Genomic DNA, 21,436 nt, shown 5'->3' with positions numbered 1-21,436 from the left:
ATTTCTCCTGTGTAGCCCTGGCTCCTCCAAATCACTTTGTAGAACAGACTCAGAGATCCGCCATATAGATTCGGTCTGATAGTGTTTGCTTTCAGAATCTGGGTTTTTCAAAAAGAAGTCTTTATTTCTTTTGGTCCACAGGTGTCCTCTCATTTGCTATTTATTTGTTAGGTTTAAAAATTTTTTAAAACACTTTCTCTTTTTTTTTTTTTTTAAACGAATTCCATATAGTTCAGGCTCCGCCCCATGTAGCCAACACAGTCAGCTTCATCCGTCCCCAGAGGCACTCGGGGAGATGGAGGCTCAGCTCAGCTAGCCGCCATGAGACTGGCCACCATCAGATTGGCCTCTGTCAGACTTGCTAATTGCTGTAGAAGGGCCTTGCCTAGTGTGGGTGGTGCCTCTTAGGCAGGTGGGCCTGAGCAAGCCTGAAGCAAGCCAACGGCATCTCTGCTTCAGCTCCAGACTCTAGGCTCCTGCCTTGGCTGCCCTTGGTATGACACTTGGTAACCTGAAAGCCAAATAAACCATTCTCCCCAAAATTGGTTTTGGCTCGAATTTTTATCACAGAAACCAAACTAGAACCAGTAGTTTCAACTTCTGATACTCCTGCTTCTACCTCCCAAGCGATGACATTACAGGTGTGCAACACCATGTTTGTGTGGTGCTGGGGACTGAGCCCAGGGCTCTAAGCACGCTAGGCTGTACTTGTCCAGAAGCAACACTGTCCTTTGCCTGCCACACCTTTCTAGCCCCTCTGTAGTCGACAGTAGACGGTTAGTGTGTGGCCAGTGGAGAAATGCTTTGCTAGTTTGTAGGACCAGATCTGAACTATGAACACAGAGCTTCCATTTAACAGCACACTGGCATTTAGGAGGCTGAAAAAGATACTGAATCCAGTCAAGTGTTTATTATGTAGAGGAAAACAGTTACTTTTTTAAAAACCAAAGCTTAGGCCCAGTTATTTACGACTGTATACATGCAGAAGCTGGAGGTGTGGACAATGAGATGCTTGTTTTATTTTGTGAACGGCCCCCCACAGAGAAAAGTCAGTGAGAATAGCTGTCCTCAGCTGCTCCAACCTCATCTGCTGGGATGTCCCTGGAGAAGGAGGTCCCCAGAGTCACACACATGGGCTGGGGGTTGGCTTCTTTCTTTTTTTTTTCTTCCTGCCTAGGAAATACCTTCCTTGTGACATTTATGTGGAGCGAGTTTAAAGATCAGCATACTGAGCGGGTGATATATGCCAGGCATTTAAAATGGCCCCAGCCAGCCGTCCCTGCCGGCCCCGGGCAGACCTGGTTATTCCTGAGTTCTCAGTTGCTTGTTTTCCGGTCTTTGATTAGGTTTCTAACACAGAGTCTCTAAGCCTGATTTTCACACTGGAGTTTTAGTTTTCTTGGGAAATGGAGAAGTCTTTTTCTGCAAAATGAGAGGCTTTCATAAAGTGGTATCACTTTACCAGGAGCTGCTGTTACCAGCCACACTCACGGTTGGTCGTTATAGCGGCCGAGAACAGTCTCATCTGCTTGGCTAGGGGCTGAAACAGTAGGATTTTATTTTCTTGCAGTCCAGAGGTTTTATGGTACAACTGAGTTATTTCCAACAGGGCTTTCTCCTTGGCTTACAGCTAGATGCTTACCTTCTTGCTGAATCCTCCCATGGTCTTTTTTTTGGTGGACAAGCATCTCTGGAGTCTCAGGATGTGACACAAGTCCCGTTGGGTCAGCAGCCCCACTCTGTGCTCTTACTAACCTAATTGGTCCTGAAAAACTGTTTTTCTTTTTCTTTTTTTCTTTTTGAAATATACAGTCTTGGCATATGGGTGCCAGATACAGATTTGGCGCAGATACACTGGGGCACTGAGAGCAGGTCTCCGTTACGTTGGAAGGATAGAGCAGAAAGGGTGGAACACTCCCCCACATTCAGTATTTATGCCAGATGTGTCTAAAGCACGGTCCGTGGGCTGTGTATGACCATGATATCTAGGAACATGGCTCATACAAAATCATGAACTTAAAACATTGAGAGAGAGAGAGAGAGAGAGAGAGAGAGAGAGAGAGAGAGAGAGAGAGAGAGAGAGACATTTTGTTGATAACTCAATTACATTTTAAAAAAAATGTATTTGCGTAGGTACGCTCTTGTTCCAGGGCCTTTGGATGCATAGTTCTCTCCTTCCACACCATGGATTTCAGGGACTGAGTTGTTAGGCTTGGTGGCAAGCTCCTGTACCTACTGAGCCAGCATGGCGGCCTCTTGTTGCACAATTCTGTAGTGTGAACAGGTTAATGACAACCTCAGTGTTACATAGGCTGGACATGTGTGCACAACCGTTAACCCTCTGACCTCAACAATAGACACAGCAGCCTTTCTTATTTTCTCCTCCTGAGCTTTCTCAACAGCATCGCACAACGGTGGTGACTTTCAAATCGAACATGACTCAGAGACAGAGATGTATTTATGTGTGTGTAAAACTCACACTCCGATTCAGTGGTTGCTCTTACTGGGAGGTGTGCGGTTTATTTTGAATTTTTTTTAAGCTGGTTTCAGGCAGACTCCTTTGAATTCCTGGGAACAACTGCCACTGTGTGGCTCGGAACGGTGCTGTGTGACCACGCACTGAGGTGACTTGCATTTTCAGGTGTCTCGGGTCACAGAAGTGTGCCAGCTTGCCTTGCTCTGAAGCGGCTCTGCAGAGGAAATTCAGTTTGGAGAGTTTCCCTGCCACTTGGCAACTTTTGTAGGAAACAGAGCCTGGGGTGGAAACGGTTCCTCCTCGTGTTGATTGTCTTTGCTGGAGAGGCACACAGGGCAACTGTTGTTCCATTGCCTATGGCCCAGAGATAGGTTCTGTGTATTCTTTTTTTTAGTTGTGGGGCTTTTCCTTTTATGAACATTGCACAGAAGCATTTTATAAGAAGTAAAACTCAAAAAAAAAAAAAAAAAAAAAAAAAAAAAAAAAAAAAAAGAAGTAAAACTCAAGCTTTTTGCCTTTTTTTTTTTTTTTTTTTTTAAGACATGGTTTCTTTCTATAGCCCAGGCTGTCCGGGAACTCACATCTAGACCAGGTTGGCCTCTAACTCACTGTTTCTGCCTCTTTCTGCCTCGAGAGTGCTAGGATTAAAGGCATGTGCCACCACATCCTGCTGTCTCAAGTAATTTTGGTTAAGATTTATTTATTTTACATATGTGAATATTCTATAGCTGTCTTCAGATACACCAGAAGAGGGCATCAAATCCCATTACAGATGGTTGTGAGCCACCATGTGGTTGCTGGGAATTGAACTCAGGACCTCTAGAAGAGCAGTCAGTGCTCTTAACCGCTGACCCATCTCTCCAGCTCGCCATTAAAATATGTGTGTGTGTGTGTGTGTGTGTGTGTGTGTGTGTGTGTGTGTGTGTATTTTTCAGTGTATGAGTGTTGTGCTTGTATTACATTGATGGCTATGTGCCACATGTGTTCCTGGGGTTCACAGAAGTTGGAAGAGAGAGTCAGATCCCTTGGGATTGGGATTACAGGCAGTTGTGAGCCACCATGTGGTTGCCAGGAGTTGAACCCAGGTCCTCTGGAAGAACAGTCCAGTGCTCTTACCCACTGGGCTATCTGTATAGCTCCTGTCTCAAGTTTTAATTCCATGGTGATATACTGGGATTGGGACTTGATTGAGGCTTTATTCACAGTATCCAAACTGTCAGTTGAAGCTGTGAGTTAAGTCACCAGTCCTGGCAGCCCTGGTGGTAGGCTAAATGCACACCTATATCTCGGGGGATGGGGAGGCGGCTCAGCTGCTGAGAGCAAATACTGCTCTTGCAAAGGAGCTGAATGTGGTTCCCAGCAACCATGCTGGGTGCCTCACCTCTGCCTCTGGCTTCAGCTTTAGGGGTTCAAACACCTTCTGTGCTCCATGGTCAACTGCATTCACTGTACACATAACCCACCGCACCCCACACATAATAGAAACCATGTAAGAGTTACATACATATGTGTGTGTATGATTTAATATTTAAGACACAAATAAAACATCACCTGTGTCCCAGCATCTGGGGAGGTACATGCAGGAATAAGGGATTTCAGAGAGTGAGTTCCTGCTGAGCGCAGACAGCTCTTAGTGTATGCTGCCTTAGCAAGCCCTGGAAACAGGGACTATATAGGCGGGTGGCATTAAAGAGGCTCACTGTTGGGCTGGAGCGATGGCTCAGCGGTTAAGAGCACTGACTGCTCTTCCAGAGGTCCTGAGTTCAGTTCCCAGCAACCACATGGTGGCTCACAACCATCTGTAATGGGATCCGATCCCCTCTCCTGGTGTGTCTGAAGACAGCTACAGTGTGTGTGTGTGTAAGAATCTTAAAAAAAGTCATACTGTCTTCTGTGCAATGACCCCAGGGTGCTCTGTAAGGTTGGCCCTTCATTTGAAATGTGACCCAGGACAAATATTTGCACTTCCAATTCCCTTTTTGTGTTCTTACAGGTCAGTCACTCCCCTCCCTCCCTCTTCCCTGTTTTGTTTTTACAAATGAGGAAGTGCATCTGAAGAACCATAGCTGAGTATAAAGGAGGAAGTGCGTCTGAAGAAGCATAGCGAGAAAGCGGTAGAGACTGCTCCATCTGCTTGCTCTGCAACCTGGCTGGCTTTATTATGATGGTAAAGAAAGGCCAGCCCTCTCAGCCTCCGAGCCTCACGCAGATAGAACTAGCTGTGTAAAGTGATCTCCAAGTGCCATCTTTGTTACCTTGAGGTCACAGAGGGGCACTGAAGGGAAGGGATGCACAGGTAAGAGGCAGGAAAACCACCAGAGCCATGTCAGCCCGTGATGTGCCACAGCCAGCTGATGGGGCCAAATAGATACCAAGTGTCCTGAGTTCAGGACAGATGACATAGAGAAAGCAGACACGGATGGACATGTGGAGGCTGGCCTTGGGTGGGCTTGATTTTGTTTTAAGATGGGCTTTCCCTGTCTGGAGAGAGATGTGCAGTAAGAGCCTCTCACTCAAGGACTAACTCCTGCTAAGACCCAGCGGACCATCGGGAAGGTGCGGAGGAAAGTGAAGGTCAAAGGTTATGAACTGTAGGTGCAGGAACCAGCTGCTAGCCTGTGAATACAGACACACTGGGCCTAGGACACAGGTATGCTTGTCTGCCTGAAACCGAGGGATTGGGTACTTTGTATTACTTAGCTCTCGGCTTTCCTTAGTTCAGTAGTCTCTTGGGTGCTTTCCTATTCCTCCCGACTGCCCACTCAGAACAGCAGCCTAACTTAATACAGTCTTTATTTCCATGGGCCCGAACCACGAGTCGAGGCTGAAGCCCTCCGCTATTTTATTGCATGAAGTATTTTGGATCCTTTGGGCTTATGGAGTGCTTGTATAGAAGCAGTATTGTCGGGATGGGAGCTCAGTGAAGGCATGAAATCCACTTACCTCCTCCCACGGTCTGCATCCTTCTAACACTGTATTTTAAACTTGTGTGTGAAGAGAGTAAGTCTGTAGATTCTGAGTCGTCAGGCGTCAGTCAGACGTTGTATTTTATGCTGTGACAGCATGCTACAATTCAGACTTGGAGATTTCAGGTTGAAGGTTTCAGAGGAGGGACAGTAATGTTTATTTCCAAGATTTTCCTGTGCATTTGACCCAGCCAGCTCCGTCAGTCAACAGGTTCTCCTGGGCAGGGGTGAGGATTAAAGAGAAAAAGACAATTAGACGACACTGTAGCATAACCCCTAGCCAGTTCTGAGGCTGAGGTGGGTTTATTTTTTCCCAATCTGCTTTTATACCAATTTAATTACATACAAGTAATAAGGTCAGTTCTAGGTTAAGGGAACAAGCAGGACAATAAACAGAAACAGGGAACCAGCAGGGCCATAAACAACATCCCATGATCACCGTTTCTAAGAGCTTCTCCATATCTGAGCCTACTTCCCTACCCTAGCCTGAAGTCAAACTCTTGCCTGAAGCCTGTTCTTTGTTGTAGCCTAAAATCAGATTCCTGTATGAGCTTACTTTCCTGCGCTGGCCCAATGTCAAATTCCTGCCAAGTTTCTTTCTTTCTTTTTTTTTTTTAAGATTTATTTATTTTATGTACATGAGTGCACTGTAGCTGTCTTCAGACACACCAGAAGAGAGCATCAGATCCCGTTACAGATGGTTGTGAGCCACCATGTGGTTGCTGGGAATTGAACTCAGGACCTCTGGAAGAGCAGTCGGTGCTCTTAACCGCTGAGCCATCTCTCCAGCCCTCATGTCAAGTTTCTAGGAGCAGCCCCAAAGCTCTCCACATGCATTTACTTTCTCGTGGGCGTGCAAGTAACTCGGAGAGAAAGGAAGCACACTTTTAAGCAAAACACACCTGCTTTGGGGTGAATAGTGACCCTGATTACCCTCCCAGCCTCTCACGTGCTATGGGTGACCCTGACCTATGGGTTGATAGCTTTAGTTTCTCTGGGTTTAGTCTTGACCCATTTTGGAAATATAACTGAAAAATCTTTTCTGGTCAGAGACTGTGCCTGTGTGCGTGAGGGGAATCTGCTGTCTCTCACTAGAGGCTGGATGCAGTGCCCGTGTCCAGTGCCCATCTTCCAGTGCAGATGGATGGAGGGCCCCTTGAGAAGAAACAAAGATGCTGGACTTGACTATGTCTTAGTTAACAATCGCGTTTAACGCTTTGGTAGGACAGTGAGCATTTCAGTTGGCCTTTTAAAGAAATTACCTGGCCTATGATGTGATCCTTTTGTGTGTGCATTTTCTTTTAAGATAACGTGCGCTGTAAGCACTCTCTGTAGGTTTTGAGGGCTGTTGCCATAAATGGCACAAAACACCCATCTGTAGACAGATGATTTCTTAGGCTGCCCTGGCTGGTCAAGCTTTGGTGTCCCCAAGAGGTGACATTAGAAGTACGGTTAACAGGGCTTCCGAACAGCCGCTTGCACTGTGGCCTTGGCCTTTCGGACCAGAGGCTACACTGTGTGAGCCTCTTGGCAGTGAGTCTGCTGGTTGGATACCTGTGCAGTTATTAACATCTGTCACTGCGTGGAGGCAGAGAAGCAGTGGCCAAAGCAGGCAAGATGGCCACAGCACACTGAAGGGTGACCCTACAAGTCACCAGGGCTGCCTTGTGGCCATAGGATCAGTGAGTGCCTGCAGGTGCCCAGTGGTAGGAGGAGACTCTGGTTTTACCGAAGGGACCTGTTCTACCATAGACTGACTGCCCATTATGTAAAACACACATAGACTTATATGGTAGGAGCTGGAAAACGAGCCAGTTTTAGAAATTTCTCCTTTTTCCTGATGTGTTTCCAGGGGCAACGCTGGAGGAAATCAACCGGCACTGGGACTGGCTGGAGCAGAACCTGCTGCACACCCTGTCTGTCTTTGACAACAAAGATGACATAGCCAGCTTTGTCAAAGGGAAGGTGAAGGTAGGCTGGGCCTTAACATTCTCCCCACCTGCCTGCTCTCTCAGCCCGAGCTCTGCAGCTGTCTCTGAGCTTCCTGCTTTTACTTTGGTTACATTTTCTTTTTCTGTTTTTCTGTTTGTCTTCCTTCCTTCCTTCTTTCCTTCCTTCCTTCCTTCCTTCCTTCCTTCCTTCCTTCCCTTCTTCTTCTTCTTCTTCTTCTTCTTCTTCTTCTTCTTCTTCTTCTTCTTCTTCTTCTTCTTCTTCTTCTTCTTCTTCTTCTTCTTCTTCTTCTTCTTCTTCTTCTTCTTCTTCTTCTTCTTCTTCTTCTTCTTCCTCTTCTTCCTCTTCTTCTTCTTCTTCTTCTTCTTCTTCTTCTTCTTCTTCTTCTTCTTCTTCTTCTTCTTCTTCTTCTTCTTCTTCCTCCTCCTCCTCCTCCTCCTCCTCCTCCTCCTCCTCCTCCTTTCTTCTTCCTCCTCCTCCTCCTCTTCTCCTCCTCCCCTCCCCCCAACAACACTTTGGCTACATTTTCTGTCAAGTTACATAAAACAAAGGGAATTCACTTGTTAAAGAAAGGCCTCTGTTTTACTTCTGACCAGCCCCTCCTCTCTCCCTCCCTGTTGGTCATGGAACAGGACTCTTGGACTGGCCCAGGGAGGCTGCACTTGTACCAACGGAGCTCCTCAGCAGTCTTTAGGTAGATGGAGATGACAGAGTCTTGAGCTCAAAATAACCTCCATGCTGACAAATACAGACTTTCAAGACCCTGGCAGTATTTTTAAAAGCCTGTCTGTTTGCCAGGTGTGGAGGTGCACTCCCATAATCTCAGCACTGGGGAGGCTGAGTCAGGAGGGTCCCAAGGTAGAGGCTAGCGTGGGCTACAGAGTTAGAAACTTGCCTGGGATACAGGAGACATTGTCAAAGACAACAAACCAGAGTGGTCTAGTTCCCCAGAAGCAGGGCTGGTGATGGTGGGTTAATGTGGACATTTATCCCCTCCCCTTTTGCTGACCAGATGTGAAGGATGGTTTTCTGTAACGTCTGTGCGTTAAGCTGCTTCCCCAACCACCCCCCAATTTCTTCCTCAGCCAAGCCTATGTGCAGGCTCTAAAGTGCCTGGCCCCTGCCGCAGCTGCACATTGCCTCAGTAAAAGCCTTTCAGGACAACTGCAAACTGGCCATTCGCTTCATATGATATGACCCCAAAATTCTTAATCATTATCTTATGGTTCATAATGTCAAGAGACCTTCGTAAAATTAAAATGTAACGAAGAAGCTGAAAATCAATTTGCTAAGCTTTCAAATTGTGTGTAAGGTGGGGATGGGGGGGATCAAACTCAGATCCTCAGGCTTGGCTGCAAGCACCTTTGCTCACCGAGTCATCTTGTTGGCCCTGTATCAACATTTTAAACCTGGCAAGGAAGATGTTTTATTTTATTTTATTTTTAAGATTTATTTATTTGATTTATATGAGTACATTGTTGCTATTTTCAGGCACACCAGAAGAGGGCATCGGATTCCATTACAGATGGTTGTGAGCCACCATGTGGTTGCTGGGAATTGAACTCAGGACCTCTGGAAGAGCAACCAGTGCTCTTCATCACAGAAGGAAGATGTTTTGAAAGTATTAATGTTTAACTCAAAAGTTCAAACACGAGGTTGGGTTCTTGCATCCTTTGGGTCAGTCTGTCCTCTTTTTCTACTGCCTGTCTGTCCTTCCCGCTTCCTGTCCTCTTTTCTCTTCAGTCTAACTTCTGTCTGTCTGGGTAAGTGTGATCTTTCTGTGCCTCAGGCTCTGATTGCTGAGGAGACCAGCAGCAGGCTGGCGGAGCAGGAGGAGGAGCCCGAGAAGTTCCGAGAAGCCCTGGTGAAGTTTGAGGCCAGGTTCAACTTCCCTGAGGCAGAGAAGCTGGTCACCTACTACTCTTGCTGCTGCTGGAAGGGCCGGGTGCCCCGCCAGGGCTGGCTGTACCTCAGTATCAACCACATCTGCTTCTATTCTTTCTTTCTGGGCAAGGAACGTAAGTGTGGCCAAGAGCCTTCCGGTCCTGATTCACAGATACACTCAAGTACTGGGGGCAGGGGTGTGCTTAGCATGGGGAGGGGGCTCTGAATGGGACTATTTTCACAGCCTGGTTGACCCATTTCCCCATGATCTGTATAGATAGTTGTGCTTAATTATATAGGCTTCTCCTTATAGGGGGCTTGACTTGGGGGAGGGGTCCTTTTATTCCCTTAAACTTTTATTTCTGGTCAACTCAAGTATCGACTGCAGGATTTTAGTAGGTGGGTGGTTTGAAATTGCAGTATATCAGCGATATGGCCGAATCGTTCTGCAACAGAATATATTCTTCTCAAAGGTTTTTATTTTATGTCTGTGAATGTTTACATGATCGGATGCCTGGTGCTCACGGAGGTCGGAAGAGGAATCAAACCTGAGTTCTCTGGATGAACAGTCTTAACATCTGAGCCATCTCAACACCTTGAATGAGTGTTTGTGGGGGGGGGGAGAATGAGGGAAAGAGATGGGGAGGGAGAAAGATGAGGAGGGAGAGAGATGGGGAGAGAGAGATGGGGAGGGAGAGAGATGGGGAGAGAGAGATGAGGAGGGAGAGAGATGGGGGAGAGAGATGGGGAGGGAGAGAGATGGGGAGGGAGAGAGATTGGGAGAGAGAGATGGGGAGGGAGAGAGATGGGGAGAGAGAAATGGGGAAGGAGAGAGCTTGGGAGAGAAAGATTGGGAGGGAGAGAGATGGGGAGGGAGAGAGATGGGGAGAGAGATGGGGAGGGAGAGAGATTGGGAGAGAGAGATGGGGAGGGAGAGAGATGGGGAGAGAGATGGGGAGGGAGAGAGATTGGGAGAGAAAGATTGGGAGGGAGAGAGATGGGGAGGGAGAGAGATGGGGAGAGAGAGATGGGGAGGGAGAGAGATGGGGAGAGAGAGATGGGGAGGGAGAGAGATGGGGAGAGAGAGATGGGGAGGGAGAGAGATGGGGAGGGAGAGAGATGGGGAGGGAGAGAGATGAGGAGAGAGAGGTGGGGTGGGAGAGAGATGAGGAGAGAGAGGTGGGGTGGGAGAGAGATGGGGAGGGAGAGAGATGGGGAGAGAGAGATGGGGAAGGAGATTGGGAGAGAGAGATGGGGAGGGAGAGAGATGGGGAGAGAGAGATGGGGAGGGAGAGAGATGGGGAGGGAGAGAGGTGGGGAGGGAGAGAAAGAGATGGAGAGGGAGAAAGATGTGGAGAGAGAGAGAGAGAGAGAGAGAGAGAGAGAGAGAGAGAGAGATGGGGAGAGAAAGAAATGGAAAGAGGGAGAAAGAGGAGCCCAGCATCTGTCTCTGTCTGCTTCCTGACTTGGATACAATGTGTCAACTGTCTTAGCTTCATGCCACCAAGCCTTCCCTCCCACCATGAATTGTTCCTGGGAAGTGTGAGTCCAAGTAAACACTCTCTTTCTTCAACTGGTCTTGTCAGGGATTGCTGTCACTAAAGTGACAAATGGGATGCATCATGCTTTTCCTTTTCTGCATCTGGATTTCAAGTGAAGCTCAAGGGCCCACTCTTGAGCATCTTTGGTGAGCTTCCTGTACATGGTGTGCATTCTCTGCAGCTTCACTGCGATGCTCCAGAACGCTGTGCACACAGTCCTCACACCATTCCCTCTCTTTACACACTGATCTTGCAGTGCACCCTTACTTGTTAACTGTTGAAGGTACATTTAATATCCAAAACTGTTGCATTGCAAACCATGTCGCCGGGCTCTTTACAATTAATAAATTGGACTTGGTGGTGTAAAATCCATTAAGGTGTGTGTGTGTGTTTGTGTGTATATGTGTAAGATATTTCTGTGAAAGCACAGAAGCAGCTAACAAACATCCTGTCAGGGATGGCACAAATAGCACCTTTTAAAATGGTCAGAGCCTAGAAGATAATGTTACAAAGCAATCAGATAGAAATGGTAGAAGTGTTTTAGCTACTTGATTCAGAGAGGGGTGGTTTTTGTGATATTTATTAATGATCTTGAGAGGGTGTGTGCATAGCTAATTGGTCATCCCAGAACCATGTTTCCTAGGTAAGTATGGGACATGGGGGTATGCAGGAGCTCACACTTGGGAAGCTTCATACAAATCTGTGGGAAGCCACTAGCATGAGGCTGTGTATTCCCAGCAGCCACTGAACGGTCCTAGACTAGTCTCCCTGTCCTGGCTCAAAAGGCATTTATGATTTTGCTATAAGAGAGCTGCTCCCATTTGATGGTCAATGCCCATTTACCCTTCTCTCTTACAGTCAAACTTGTGATCCCCTGGGTAGACATCCAGAAGCTGGAACGAACGTCCAATGTCTTTCTCACGGACACCATCCGGATCACGACGCAGAATAAGGAGCGAGACTTCTCCACGTTTCTGAACCTGGATGAGGTGTTCAAGATCATGGAGCAGCTGGCAGACGTCACCGTCCGGAGGCTGTTGGACAACGAGGCCTTCGATCTGGATCCTGACCTGCAGGAGCCCAGCCAGATCACCAAGAGGTAGGGCTTTGGCACCCAGGTGACCCTCGGTTGCTCAGGGGACAGGCTGGCAAGGCGCTGCCCTAAAACACTGTAGCCTTTTCCTATGGCCGATTGGAAAGCCCAGATGCTGTGCCGGATCTCTAGAGGACTTATCCTAACACGGCGTCAATGTCATGTGAATAACTGTCACACTGTACTGTCTAGGGAAGAACTCTGAGGAAAAGTGAGAGCATTTGGTACAGAGGGGATGTCCTTCTAACTATTTCATGGATGGTAGTTGAATCCAAGGATTCGGAACACCGAGGGCCAGTGTACCGGATGCGCGCTTCAGTGGTGGTTCCATGCAAATTTGCCTCCGTGGTCAATCTTTTGCTTCTTTATTACATTCTTTTTTTTTTTTAAATTATTTATTTTATGTATATGAGCACACTGTAGCCGTCTTCAGAGACATCAGAGGAGGGCATCAGATCCCATTACAGATGGTTGTGAGCCACCATGTGGTTGCTGGGAATTAAACTCAGGACCTCTGGAAGATCAGACAGTGCTCCTAACCACTGAGCCATCTCTCCAGCCCTCTTTATTCCATTCTTACGCTATGTTCTTGAGTGCCTGTGTGCTGCACACACGCTACTGCATGAGTGTAGAGGTCAAAGGACAACTTGAGAGTTAACTCTGTCCTCCACCCAGTGTGTTCCTGGGATCAAATCGTGTAGTCAGAGTGTCTGTACACACTGAGCCGTCTGGTGGGCGCCATCTCTGTGGCAGGCAGAAGTAGAAATGGTGTTGTTATCCCTCCTCTGGTAGACGTAGCTCTCTGGATGGAGGTTCCCTTGTACTTCAAATACTTCAGTACCTAGTGTGGGCATCCTCGTGGTGCAAGTTGGTTGTTCACTTTATCAGTGACCACGAAGACATTTCATTTTTAAGAAAGAGTAATGTATGTGAGTACAGTGCTTATTTAGTTTGGCTACACCTGAGGTAGTTGTTTAGGTCGTTGCTTTAAACAAGTTCGGCTTTATCATCCGAAGCTCAGTTTGAGCCTGATTGGCTTGGGGCTTTGTGGATCTTGTCTAGGTGAGTGTGGCAAAGGTCAGAGGGTGACCGCTGGGAAGCACGAGCTTGATGTGCCGCCTGGTTAGGCGTTCCTTATGCGGTTCTGGAGCCACTTACCATTTGGGTGCTGCTGGACATTCAAACCTTTCCATAGCAAACCACAGGGAGCGAACTTTAAGTGTGCGCGGACATCGGGATCTCACGCCACATCCAGTTGCCACCCCTGTCCACCTGCAGATTCTGCCCCACATTTATCCCCTGCTGACCACTGAGGCCACCTGCCTGCCCCCTCTGCTCTGCTCTGGGAAGCTCAGCAGGTTCCTTAGTAAGGTGAAACCCTTGAGCTGTGATGTCTTCACAGTTCAGCCCTGCTGTGGGATGTGCGTGCATGTGCTTGAGTGTGTGTGTGCGCGTGGATTTGTGTATGTGTGCATCAGAGGACAACTCTAGGTGTGCCATTTTTCAGGAACACCATCCAGCCTTACGTCTGAGACAAGCTCTTACTGCCCTGGAGCTCATCAAGAGGGCAAGGCTGGCTTGCCAGGGAGCCTCAGGGCCCTAGCAGTGGGTGACAAGGGTGTGCCACCATGCCCAGGTGCTTAAGTGGGTTCTTCGGATCCGGTCTCAGGTCACCACACTTTCAAAACAAGTTCCTTGGGATTGAAACTTGCCCTTCCCTCTCAGAGTTCACTGTGGGACTGAGGCGCATCCCTCATCTGCTGGTGCACACTGTAGGGAAGCCTCCACCTGAGCCAGGTCTCTGCCTCCTGGGGTCTTGTTTTATTGTTGTTTTAGTTCTCTGTTTTAATATGCCTGTCTTCTTTTCAGTTGAAGACATAGAAGCTGTCCTTTTTCCTGTGAGAGAGCTTGGTACTGTGGTGCCACAGCTTCCTTGGCATGGCTGTCAGCTTTATCTCCTGATAAAGGCTGGACACACAGGACCTGAAAAAAAAAATGTGAACGCTCTGATATTCAGTGTTAGAGTGTGTGGAGTTGGAACGTCAGGTTAGAGATGTTCAGCCCATAACGTCTATGCAAATATCCCCTGAAAAAAGCACAAAAAATTTCCATGATCTGCCCAGTCATTTTACTTAGAGAACACTCCACAGGCCCGTGTCCAGAGAGTCTCTAAAGAAAGTGAAGATTGCTTATTTCTCACACAGCACTGTGTTCTCTGAACACCCCGGGGCAGCGGATCTGTAAATGGGGGTGTGCTCAGAGACTCCCTGTCACTTCTTGCTGTGTGTATTGTTAGAAGGGAGTCCCTAAGCAAAACTCTGTTCTTTCATTTGCTGATGCCCAGCCTCAGGTGTGGGCTTGCCACCCTCCCCCCACAGTTTCCCCACCTGAGTAGATTCAGCTTGAAAGGAAAGAGCCTGGTGTATGGGAGGCATGCTTCCCTGTGGCTTATAAAAATCTATCAAGGTTTTGGAGAGATGGCTCAGCAGTTAAGAGCACTGTCTGCTCTTCCAGAGGTCCTGAGTTCAGTTCCTAGCAACCACACGGTGGCTCACAACCATCTGTAATGAGATCTGATGCCCCCTTCTGGTGTGTCTGGAGATAGTTATAATATACTTAAATAGAATAAAAAAATAAATCTTTAAAAAATGAAGAACCATGTTGACAGAGCCCTGAAAACATGGGATGTAGGTCATTAATAAAAAGCTTCCAGGTGAAGTCTTGCTCGTCTGTCCACGCATCCACGCTATGCACCGAAAGCCGAGGTGCAGCTGTTCCTGTGCTGGGAGGCCTTCCTGGTGTGCCTTAGTGTTGCTGGACAGAGTTGAAGAGTCTCCTTGGAGATGGGCCTCTGAGTGTGCCTGCGGGGTTACTGTGAAGAGCTAGGGACGCAGAGAATGGCTGTTCTGTGTCTCCCCACCCTAGCTTTTGTAAAATGGAGAGAGCTGTTTTAGAAGTGTCAGATATGGGCGTTCACATCCAGGACTTGGAGCATCTCCAGTTCACCCAACCCGCATTCTACCTGGGCACCACTAGAGGGAAGAAAATGGAGGACATGAATGTTGGGATGGCCAGCAGGTGAGTGTCCAAGGCTGGACCATCTGTGCTCAGGGCTGGACCAGGACCCATACAGGTTCTGGTCTCCAGCAACATCCCCACGTGTCAAGTAGCTGGAAAGGGGCTTTCTCCCAAAATGAAAGGTCTCGCTGCGGGCCCAGGGGTTGTTCCCATCAGGAGCTTTTGTCATGGAGACCAGGCCTAGGAGAGTAAACAGGTAATGACTCAGGCCCCTTGGCACCCTGCCTAGAGGCAAATTTTAAAAGTTTAGGAAAACAGTCTCCCCAGCTCTGAGCTGGAACCCCCCACCCCCAGCTCTCTCCTTGACCTTTTCTCACTTCCCTTCCCAAAAGGCTGCTTTCCAGTGGTGACCCTGAGGGTCAAAGGCCTGGGTTACAGAGTATCTGTCCCCTCAGTCCTTCCACTCTGTACTTGGCAGGGGGGAGGGGTTGGCCCAGCCTGCCCAGTGCAGAGAGGACCTGGACCCCATATCCTCAGCAGAGCTCTGGAGGTTGGGCCCTGGTGGCAGTGGCCAAGTTGGGGAGGGAGGATGCTGCTTGGGCAATAAAAATGTATGGAATAAGGCTGGAGAGATGGCTTAGTGGTTAGAGCACTGACTGCTCTTCCAGAGGTCCTGAATTCAAATCCCAGCAACCACATGGTGGCTCACAACCATCTGTAATGAGATCTGATACCCTCTTCTCGTGTGTCTGAAAACAGCCACAGTGTACTCATATAATAAATAAATCTTTTTTTTTTTTAAATGAATGCATGAGATAAGCTGATCTTGAAATTTCCAAACAAAACATGTTTATCCCAAAGTCAGGGTGTGGTCAGAATCCCAGCCAGTTTGTATAGAGGGAGATGAGGGGGAGCTGGGAGAGGCAGTGAACTCTCTGGCAGGTTGACTACTGGGATTACTTTTCTCCCAGTAGTTACTAGGCTGTGTCCTCAGGCTAGCCCCTGCCTCTGCCCTTCTGTCTCTGTAGACCTCAGCTCCCCAAGCTAGTCCTCTTTTCTGCTCTCCTCCCTTGGCCCCATCATAGTGACCACTTCCCAAGGTTGGGTCAGAACAGGCCCTATGCTGGGAAGAGAAAGACTACAGGGAACTCGTCAGACCCACCGGGCAAGAATAAGACTGGTACCACAAATGTTGAGCCAAATTTGAAGCAAGCTTTAGTTAAGTAACTTGCCCGGTCTGTTCCTGGGATTCTTAGTGTATGTACCCAGTTTACATTAGTGTTAAGAGTTTATAAAGGCAACCCCACAGAGTTAAGTATTTCTCACCTGCGTCCAATCAGGGACAAGCATACATGCTGATATGCTTACACACCTGTGTGTGATTAAACACTAATCCTGAACAACTCTTCAACCATGCTAGTTAGGGCTGTGAAAAGGTGTGGCTTATCTCACAGGGACAGCCCCCAGCATTCCAGGGAGCTGTCTGTCCTTGAGCAAGCGGGAGTCCCGGTTAGAGCAGTGATTCTCAGCCTTCCTGAAGCTGCTCTCCTTCACGTTGTAGTGAAACCCCAACCATAACACTATTACATGGCTACTTCATAACTGTAAATTTGCTACTGTTATGAATCATAATGTAACTATCTGTTTTTTTAGCCAGCTGCTGTGAAAAGGTCATTCAGTAGCTCCCCAGGGGTCATGACCCACGGATGAGAACCACTGGGCTAGGGACATATTTGTCTTATAGATCTCTTATGAACGGCGATTTAAACTTAAAACATAATGTTAGCTGTCACAAGAGAGGCATCTTTCAAGGGAAGAACCACCGCCCCTCATCTTCCCACCTCGGCAGACTCTGGGCTGCTCTAAGGGGATTCTCCTGAGCAGCATGGCCTGGCCCTGCTCTCTGGAGAGCCAGTGTGGATGGTTTCCTCAGAAGCCACTTTTGCTGAAGCCTGCTGCCTCCTCACCTGGACCCACAGCTGACTAGATGCAGAAGGAGAGGCGATCCGTGCCTTCCCCTTTGTCTGAACTTGGGTTGAAGGTGCGGGGAGTCCAGGAACAGCTGCTCTCTAGGCATCGGCCCCGCCCACAGGGAGGGTCCTATACCTGAGGTTGAGGCTGCGCAGGTATAATGGCTGAGAGTAGAAATAGTCATCCCTGGCTGGCCATACCCTCACCCCCACCCCCTCCACCAGCTTCAAACACTTCTTCCCTGCAACCCGCAGGACTAAAACCGAGGGAGGGTGGGTGAGGCCACTCCTACTTGTCCCAGGCCTCCCTCTCTGTGAGCCGCAGCTCATGCTGATTCTCTGAAGATGGCCTTGGGGGTCCCCAGACCCCCTCTTTGCACTGTGGAGGTGTGTGAATAATCTGCTTTTTATTATCCCTTGTGTCTTAGTTAGGGTTTCATTGCTGTGAAGAGACCATAACCGAAGCAAGTCTTATAAGGACAGCATTTAATGGGGCTGGCTTCCAGCTTAGAGGTCGGTCCATCATCGCGGTGGAGTGGCCTCCAGGCAGCAGAAGTGAATTGGCTTGACTGTTTCTGTGAGGGCCGTTCCTGTTCAAACCACTTCTGCTTGTTTCTGTAACTGGCATGTCAGGGTGGGAGGTTGAGCTTAGCTTTTTGGTCCACAGGTGCCAGAGCTCTGGCCTTGGCAATTCTGGCTATGTTCTGAGTGGACACACATTTGGGACACCGAGGAAAAGCAGTGTCTGCCCTTGGAGCCCCGTTCCTATGTTGCTAGTCTTTGCATTTCCCAGACGCATAGGTGTGCCCTGAGGCAAGCTGACAGCACAGGACCCACTTTGGCTTTTCTGAGCCCAGGGAGAACAAGTCATGATCAGTCAGATGTCCTGTATTGGATATGGCTAGAGATCGTGAATGCTGAACTAAGGGGGAAGCCGGGCTGGCCCAGCCTGTCACTCAGCCCCAGCTTGTGACCAGCTGCTGATACACAGCTGCATCCTGTGCGGCCTGAGCAAGCAGATGGGGTGAGAGCTGTCAGCCCAGATATAGCTCTTCGTAGGCATTCCAGGGGGCTGATTGGAGAAGAGGGGGAGAAATATGCTTTTGGCAAATGTGTCTGATCTAGGAGGGGCATCTAGTCTGGAATAAATAAACTCTGGATTTGTGGGGAAAGTAATAGATTCTTTAGCTCTGAATTTTTGGGATTAAGTTCCGGAAGTCTTCAGAATGGAAGCTAACTTTAATAAAGGCTTGCATGGAGACTAGATCTAGAACCTTCTGTTTGAATCTATTGCCTCCCTGGCAGTGTCCACTTCTTCGGAGGCTGCTGGCCTGAGTTGGCTGTTGTACTCCAAGGGTTCGCTCGTGACTGCTGTGTGTTGGCCTTTCTGTAGAAGGAAGGATTGTGAGACCCCATGGTGGCCGTAAGGTCTAGATCGAGCTCTGCTGACCCTCACAGCTGGAAGCCCCTCTGTTCCTGATGCCAGCTGGGAATCAGAATCCTAAGTGTCAGGTAGTGCTGTGGTCATGTGGTACAGCATCTCCTCCAAAGAAAGAAGGGCCCCATACTCGTCCATGTTGGACCACACTGTCCTCAAAGCCCTTACCACACTGCTGTCTGTCTGTCTGTCTGTGGCATCAGGGCTTCTAAAATCCTCCTCAGTATCATTTGAGTTTGTGGTTTACCTCGAATCTTTTATCTGAGAAGTAAGTGGCCAAACACTCCCTGCCTGAGAGGACAGGCTGGTGACAACCCTCATATGGAACTGGCTTCTTACTACACAGGACCCTGTTGATGTCTGAGCTGTCATGGAATAATGTAAAGATCTGTCAGCTGCATGTGGTCGGCCTTAGGCTGAGGTCTCTGCGTCTGGCCCCGTACTCAGCATATTTAAGCTTTGACCACGTTACCATGAGTATCAGTGCCTTCCTCCTGTCTGGTGGCTGAGTAGTTTCTATTCGATTAAAGGGGCATGCCACATTTTATTTGGCTGCTCATCAGTTGATGGATATTTGGGCCACTTTTTGTTATCCTTAGCGTTAACAGCGTTGCCTTGTCAGCACGCATAGGTGGCTCTGATTTGTGCATCCCCAGGAGTAGAATTTCTGGGTAAATGGTGAGTCCCCCTTACGCAGGGAGGTAGGTTTCCTACACAAAGCACATCATTTTACCTGCCTGCCAGAAGCGTGTGAAGGCTCCTATTCCCCATATCCTGGGCAACACTCAGTGTCTTAGGGTTTTACTGCTGTGAACAGACACCATGACCACAGCAACTCTTGTAAGGACACCATTAATTGGGGCTGGCTTACAGGTTCAGACATTCAGTCCATTATCATCAAGGTGGCAGCATCCAGGCAGACATGTTGCAGGAGAAGGAGCCGAGAGTTCTACATCTTGATCCTCAGGCAGCAGAAGGAGACTGTGTCCACACTGGGCATAATGTGATCATATGAGACCTCAGAGCCCACCCTCACAGTGACACATTTCTTCCAGCAAGGCCACACCTCCTAACAGTGCCACTCCCTAGGGGCCAAATATTCAAACACAAGAGTCTGTGGGCCATTCCTCTTCAAACTACCACACTTTAAAGAGTAATCTGACTTTTTGATATTTACGTTTTTATGCCATTTTGTGGTCAAACCAAACCGGCCAGGAATGCTTATTTCTTTAAAGATGTTTGTGTATAGGCCCCTTGCCCGTGTGTGTGTGTGTGTGTGTGTGTGTGTGTGTGTGTGTGTGTGTGTGTATGTCTCTGCACCATGTATGTGCTTTGCAGGGGCCATAAGAGGGCATTGTACCCTCTAGAATTGTAGACAAGTATGAGAACCATGGGGTGCTAGGAATGGAACCTGGCTGCTCTGGAGTAGCGGCCTGTGCCTTTCCCCGGGGGCCTTCTGTCCAGCCGTCAGGAATGAACACCCTGATTCATGCGCTCCTGCCGTTGTTTCTGTGCGACTCAGTCTCCGGGAAGTGCAGCCCATCTGTACACCCTGGCTGTCCGGCGGGCCAGCGGTGCCGAGGTGTTTTCTCTGTGAGCTCACACGTTCATTCCCTCCGTTCCCATCACTCCCCAGGGACCTGGAGGCCAGAGCGCAGAACGAGTTCTTCCGGGCTTTCTTCCGGCTGCCAAGGAAGGAGAAACTGCACGCTGTGGTGGACTGTTCCCTCTGGACGCCCTTCAGTCGCTGCCACACGGCTGGCCGGATATTCTCCTCTGACAGCTACATCTGCTTTGCCAGCAGGGAGGATGGCTGCTGTAATGTTGTGCTTCCCCTGAGAGAGGTAGATCTCACGTCTCAGCCATGCTGCCTGCTTTGTGTTCTCAAGAAGCACCCTTTGTCATTTGGGCCCAAGTGTTTGAGTCTGTTTTACGTCACACAAATAAAACACTCAAGGCCAGATAAACTTGTAAACAGAAGAGGTTTAGCTAACAAGAGAATGGTGCTATGTTTTGTTTGGGCTTGGATCTGGTCAAGGCCTTATCAGAAATGGCTGGGGATACCACATAGTAAAAAACAGAGAGCAAAGGCTAGCCTGGTTGCTGTTTGCAGTGACCTGCTTTCTGACAACTAGCAGAGGTCTCCTGAGCAGTGTATTAGTCCTTTCTGAGGGAAATGTTCCCAGTGCCCAACCACAGCCCCTAGGCCCCACTCCACTTACTACAGCTGCACAGGGACCGTGCTTCTCATTAGCCAGCCTCTGGGGCCACATGCAAGTCATATCCAAGTCACAGCCCCTCCGAAGCGGCTGTGTCAGGGCAGAGGCAGGGGGTTCGCATACCAGGGCTTTATCCTAAAGATGGCACCCTGGCTTTCTGAGGAACAGAAATGAGTTGCTCATTTCTGATGGTGCTTCAGCAGCTCTGGAATTTGCCCAGAAGGGCTGGGTAAAGAGAGCATTCCAACCTCCTCCTTATCGGCCAAGCCAGCACTGTTAGAGTGGGCAGGGGATTAGAGCTCTCCCAAGATCTAAGCCACCTATAAAAAGTGCCACCTGCAGAAACCAAAGAACAAATTCCTTGGCTTACATACACTCCTACAACTTCGGCTTAAAAATGTCGAGTTAAGTATGAGTTGGGTCCCTTCTCACTGAGACAGTACCATCTTCTGTCCGGATGTGGACAGCTCAGCCCTTTGGTTTCAGGTACCTTAGCACCAAGTCCCCGACCCATGAGGCCCACTGGAGTCTGGCTGCCTGCGCCCGTCCCGAGCATGATCACTTACAAGGTTCAGTTCCCTCACCCCAGTGATCTCTGATCTCTATGCTGTTCTGTAGCTGACAGGCTCCTTTATAAACAGTCAACTAAGAAAGCCAAGTCAGGGGTGGTCCCAGCTCTTGGGAGGCAGGGGCAGGCAGATTTCTATGAATTCAAGGCCAGTCTGTTCTACACGGTGAGCTCCAGACGAGCCAGAGCTACAGGGCAAAACGCTGTCTTCAAAAAGAAAACTGAGAGAAGCACAGAACACGCGTGACGTCGTTTATCCTCTGGACCATTGTTAGGTGTGCATTTCAATGGCACCAAGCGTGTTCACGCTGTT

General features: G+C 48.7%; 1 protein-coding gene across 4 annotated transcripts in view; it reads left to right on the top strand.

The window, feature by feature from the left end:
- Nucleotides 1-21,436, top strand: part of TBC1D8 (TBC1 domain family member 8) — a 96,803-nt gene that overhangs the window by 58,430 nt on the left and 16,937 nt on the right. For all 4 annotated transcript variants that reach the window (XM_080916911.1, XM_080916910.1, XM_080916909.1 and 1 more), the window contains exons 3-6: nucleotides 7,295-7,413; nucleotides 9,182-9,410; nucleotides 11,676-11,916; nucleotides 19,973-20,180. In XM_080916911.1, the coding sequence (XP_080773037.1) occupies nucleotides 7,295-7,413; nucleotides 9,182-9,410; nucleotides 11,676-11,916; nucleotides 19,973-20,180 (797 nt within the window). The remainder of the gene's footprint in view (nucleotides 1-7,294; nucleotides 7,414-9,181; nucleotides 9,411-11,675; nucleotides 11,917-19,972; nucleotides 20,181-21,436) is intronic.

The sequence above is a fragment of the Micromys minutus genome (assembly GCF_963924665.1).
Source record: "Micromys minutus genome assembly, chromosome: 5".
Classification (NCBI taxonomy): Eukaryota; Metazoa; Chordata; class Mammalia; order Rodentia; family Muridae; genus Micromys; species Micromys minutus.
Note: the sequence above shows the minus strand (reverse complement) of the source record. Positions and strands in the feature narration are given on the sequence as shown.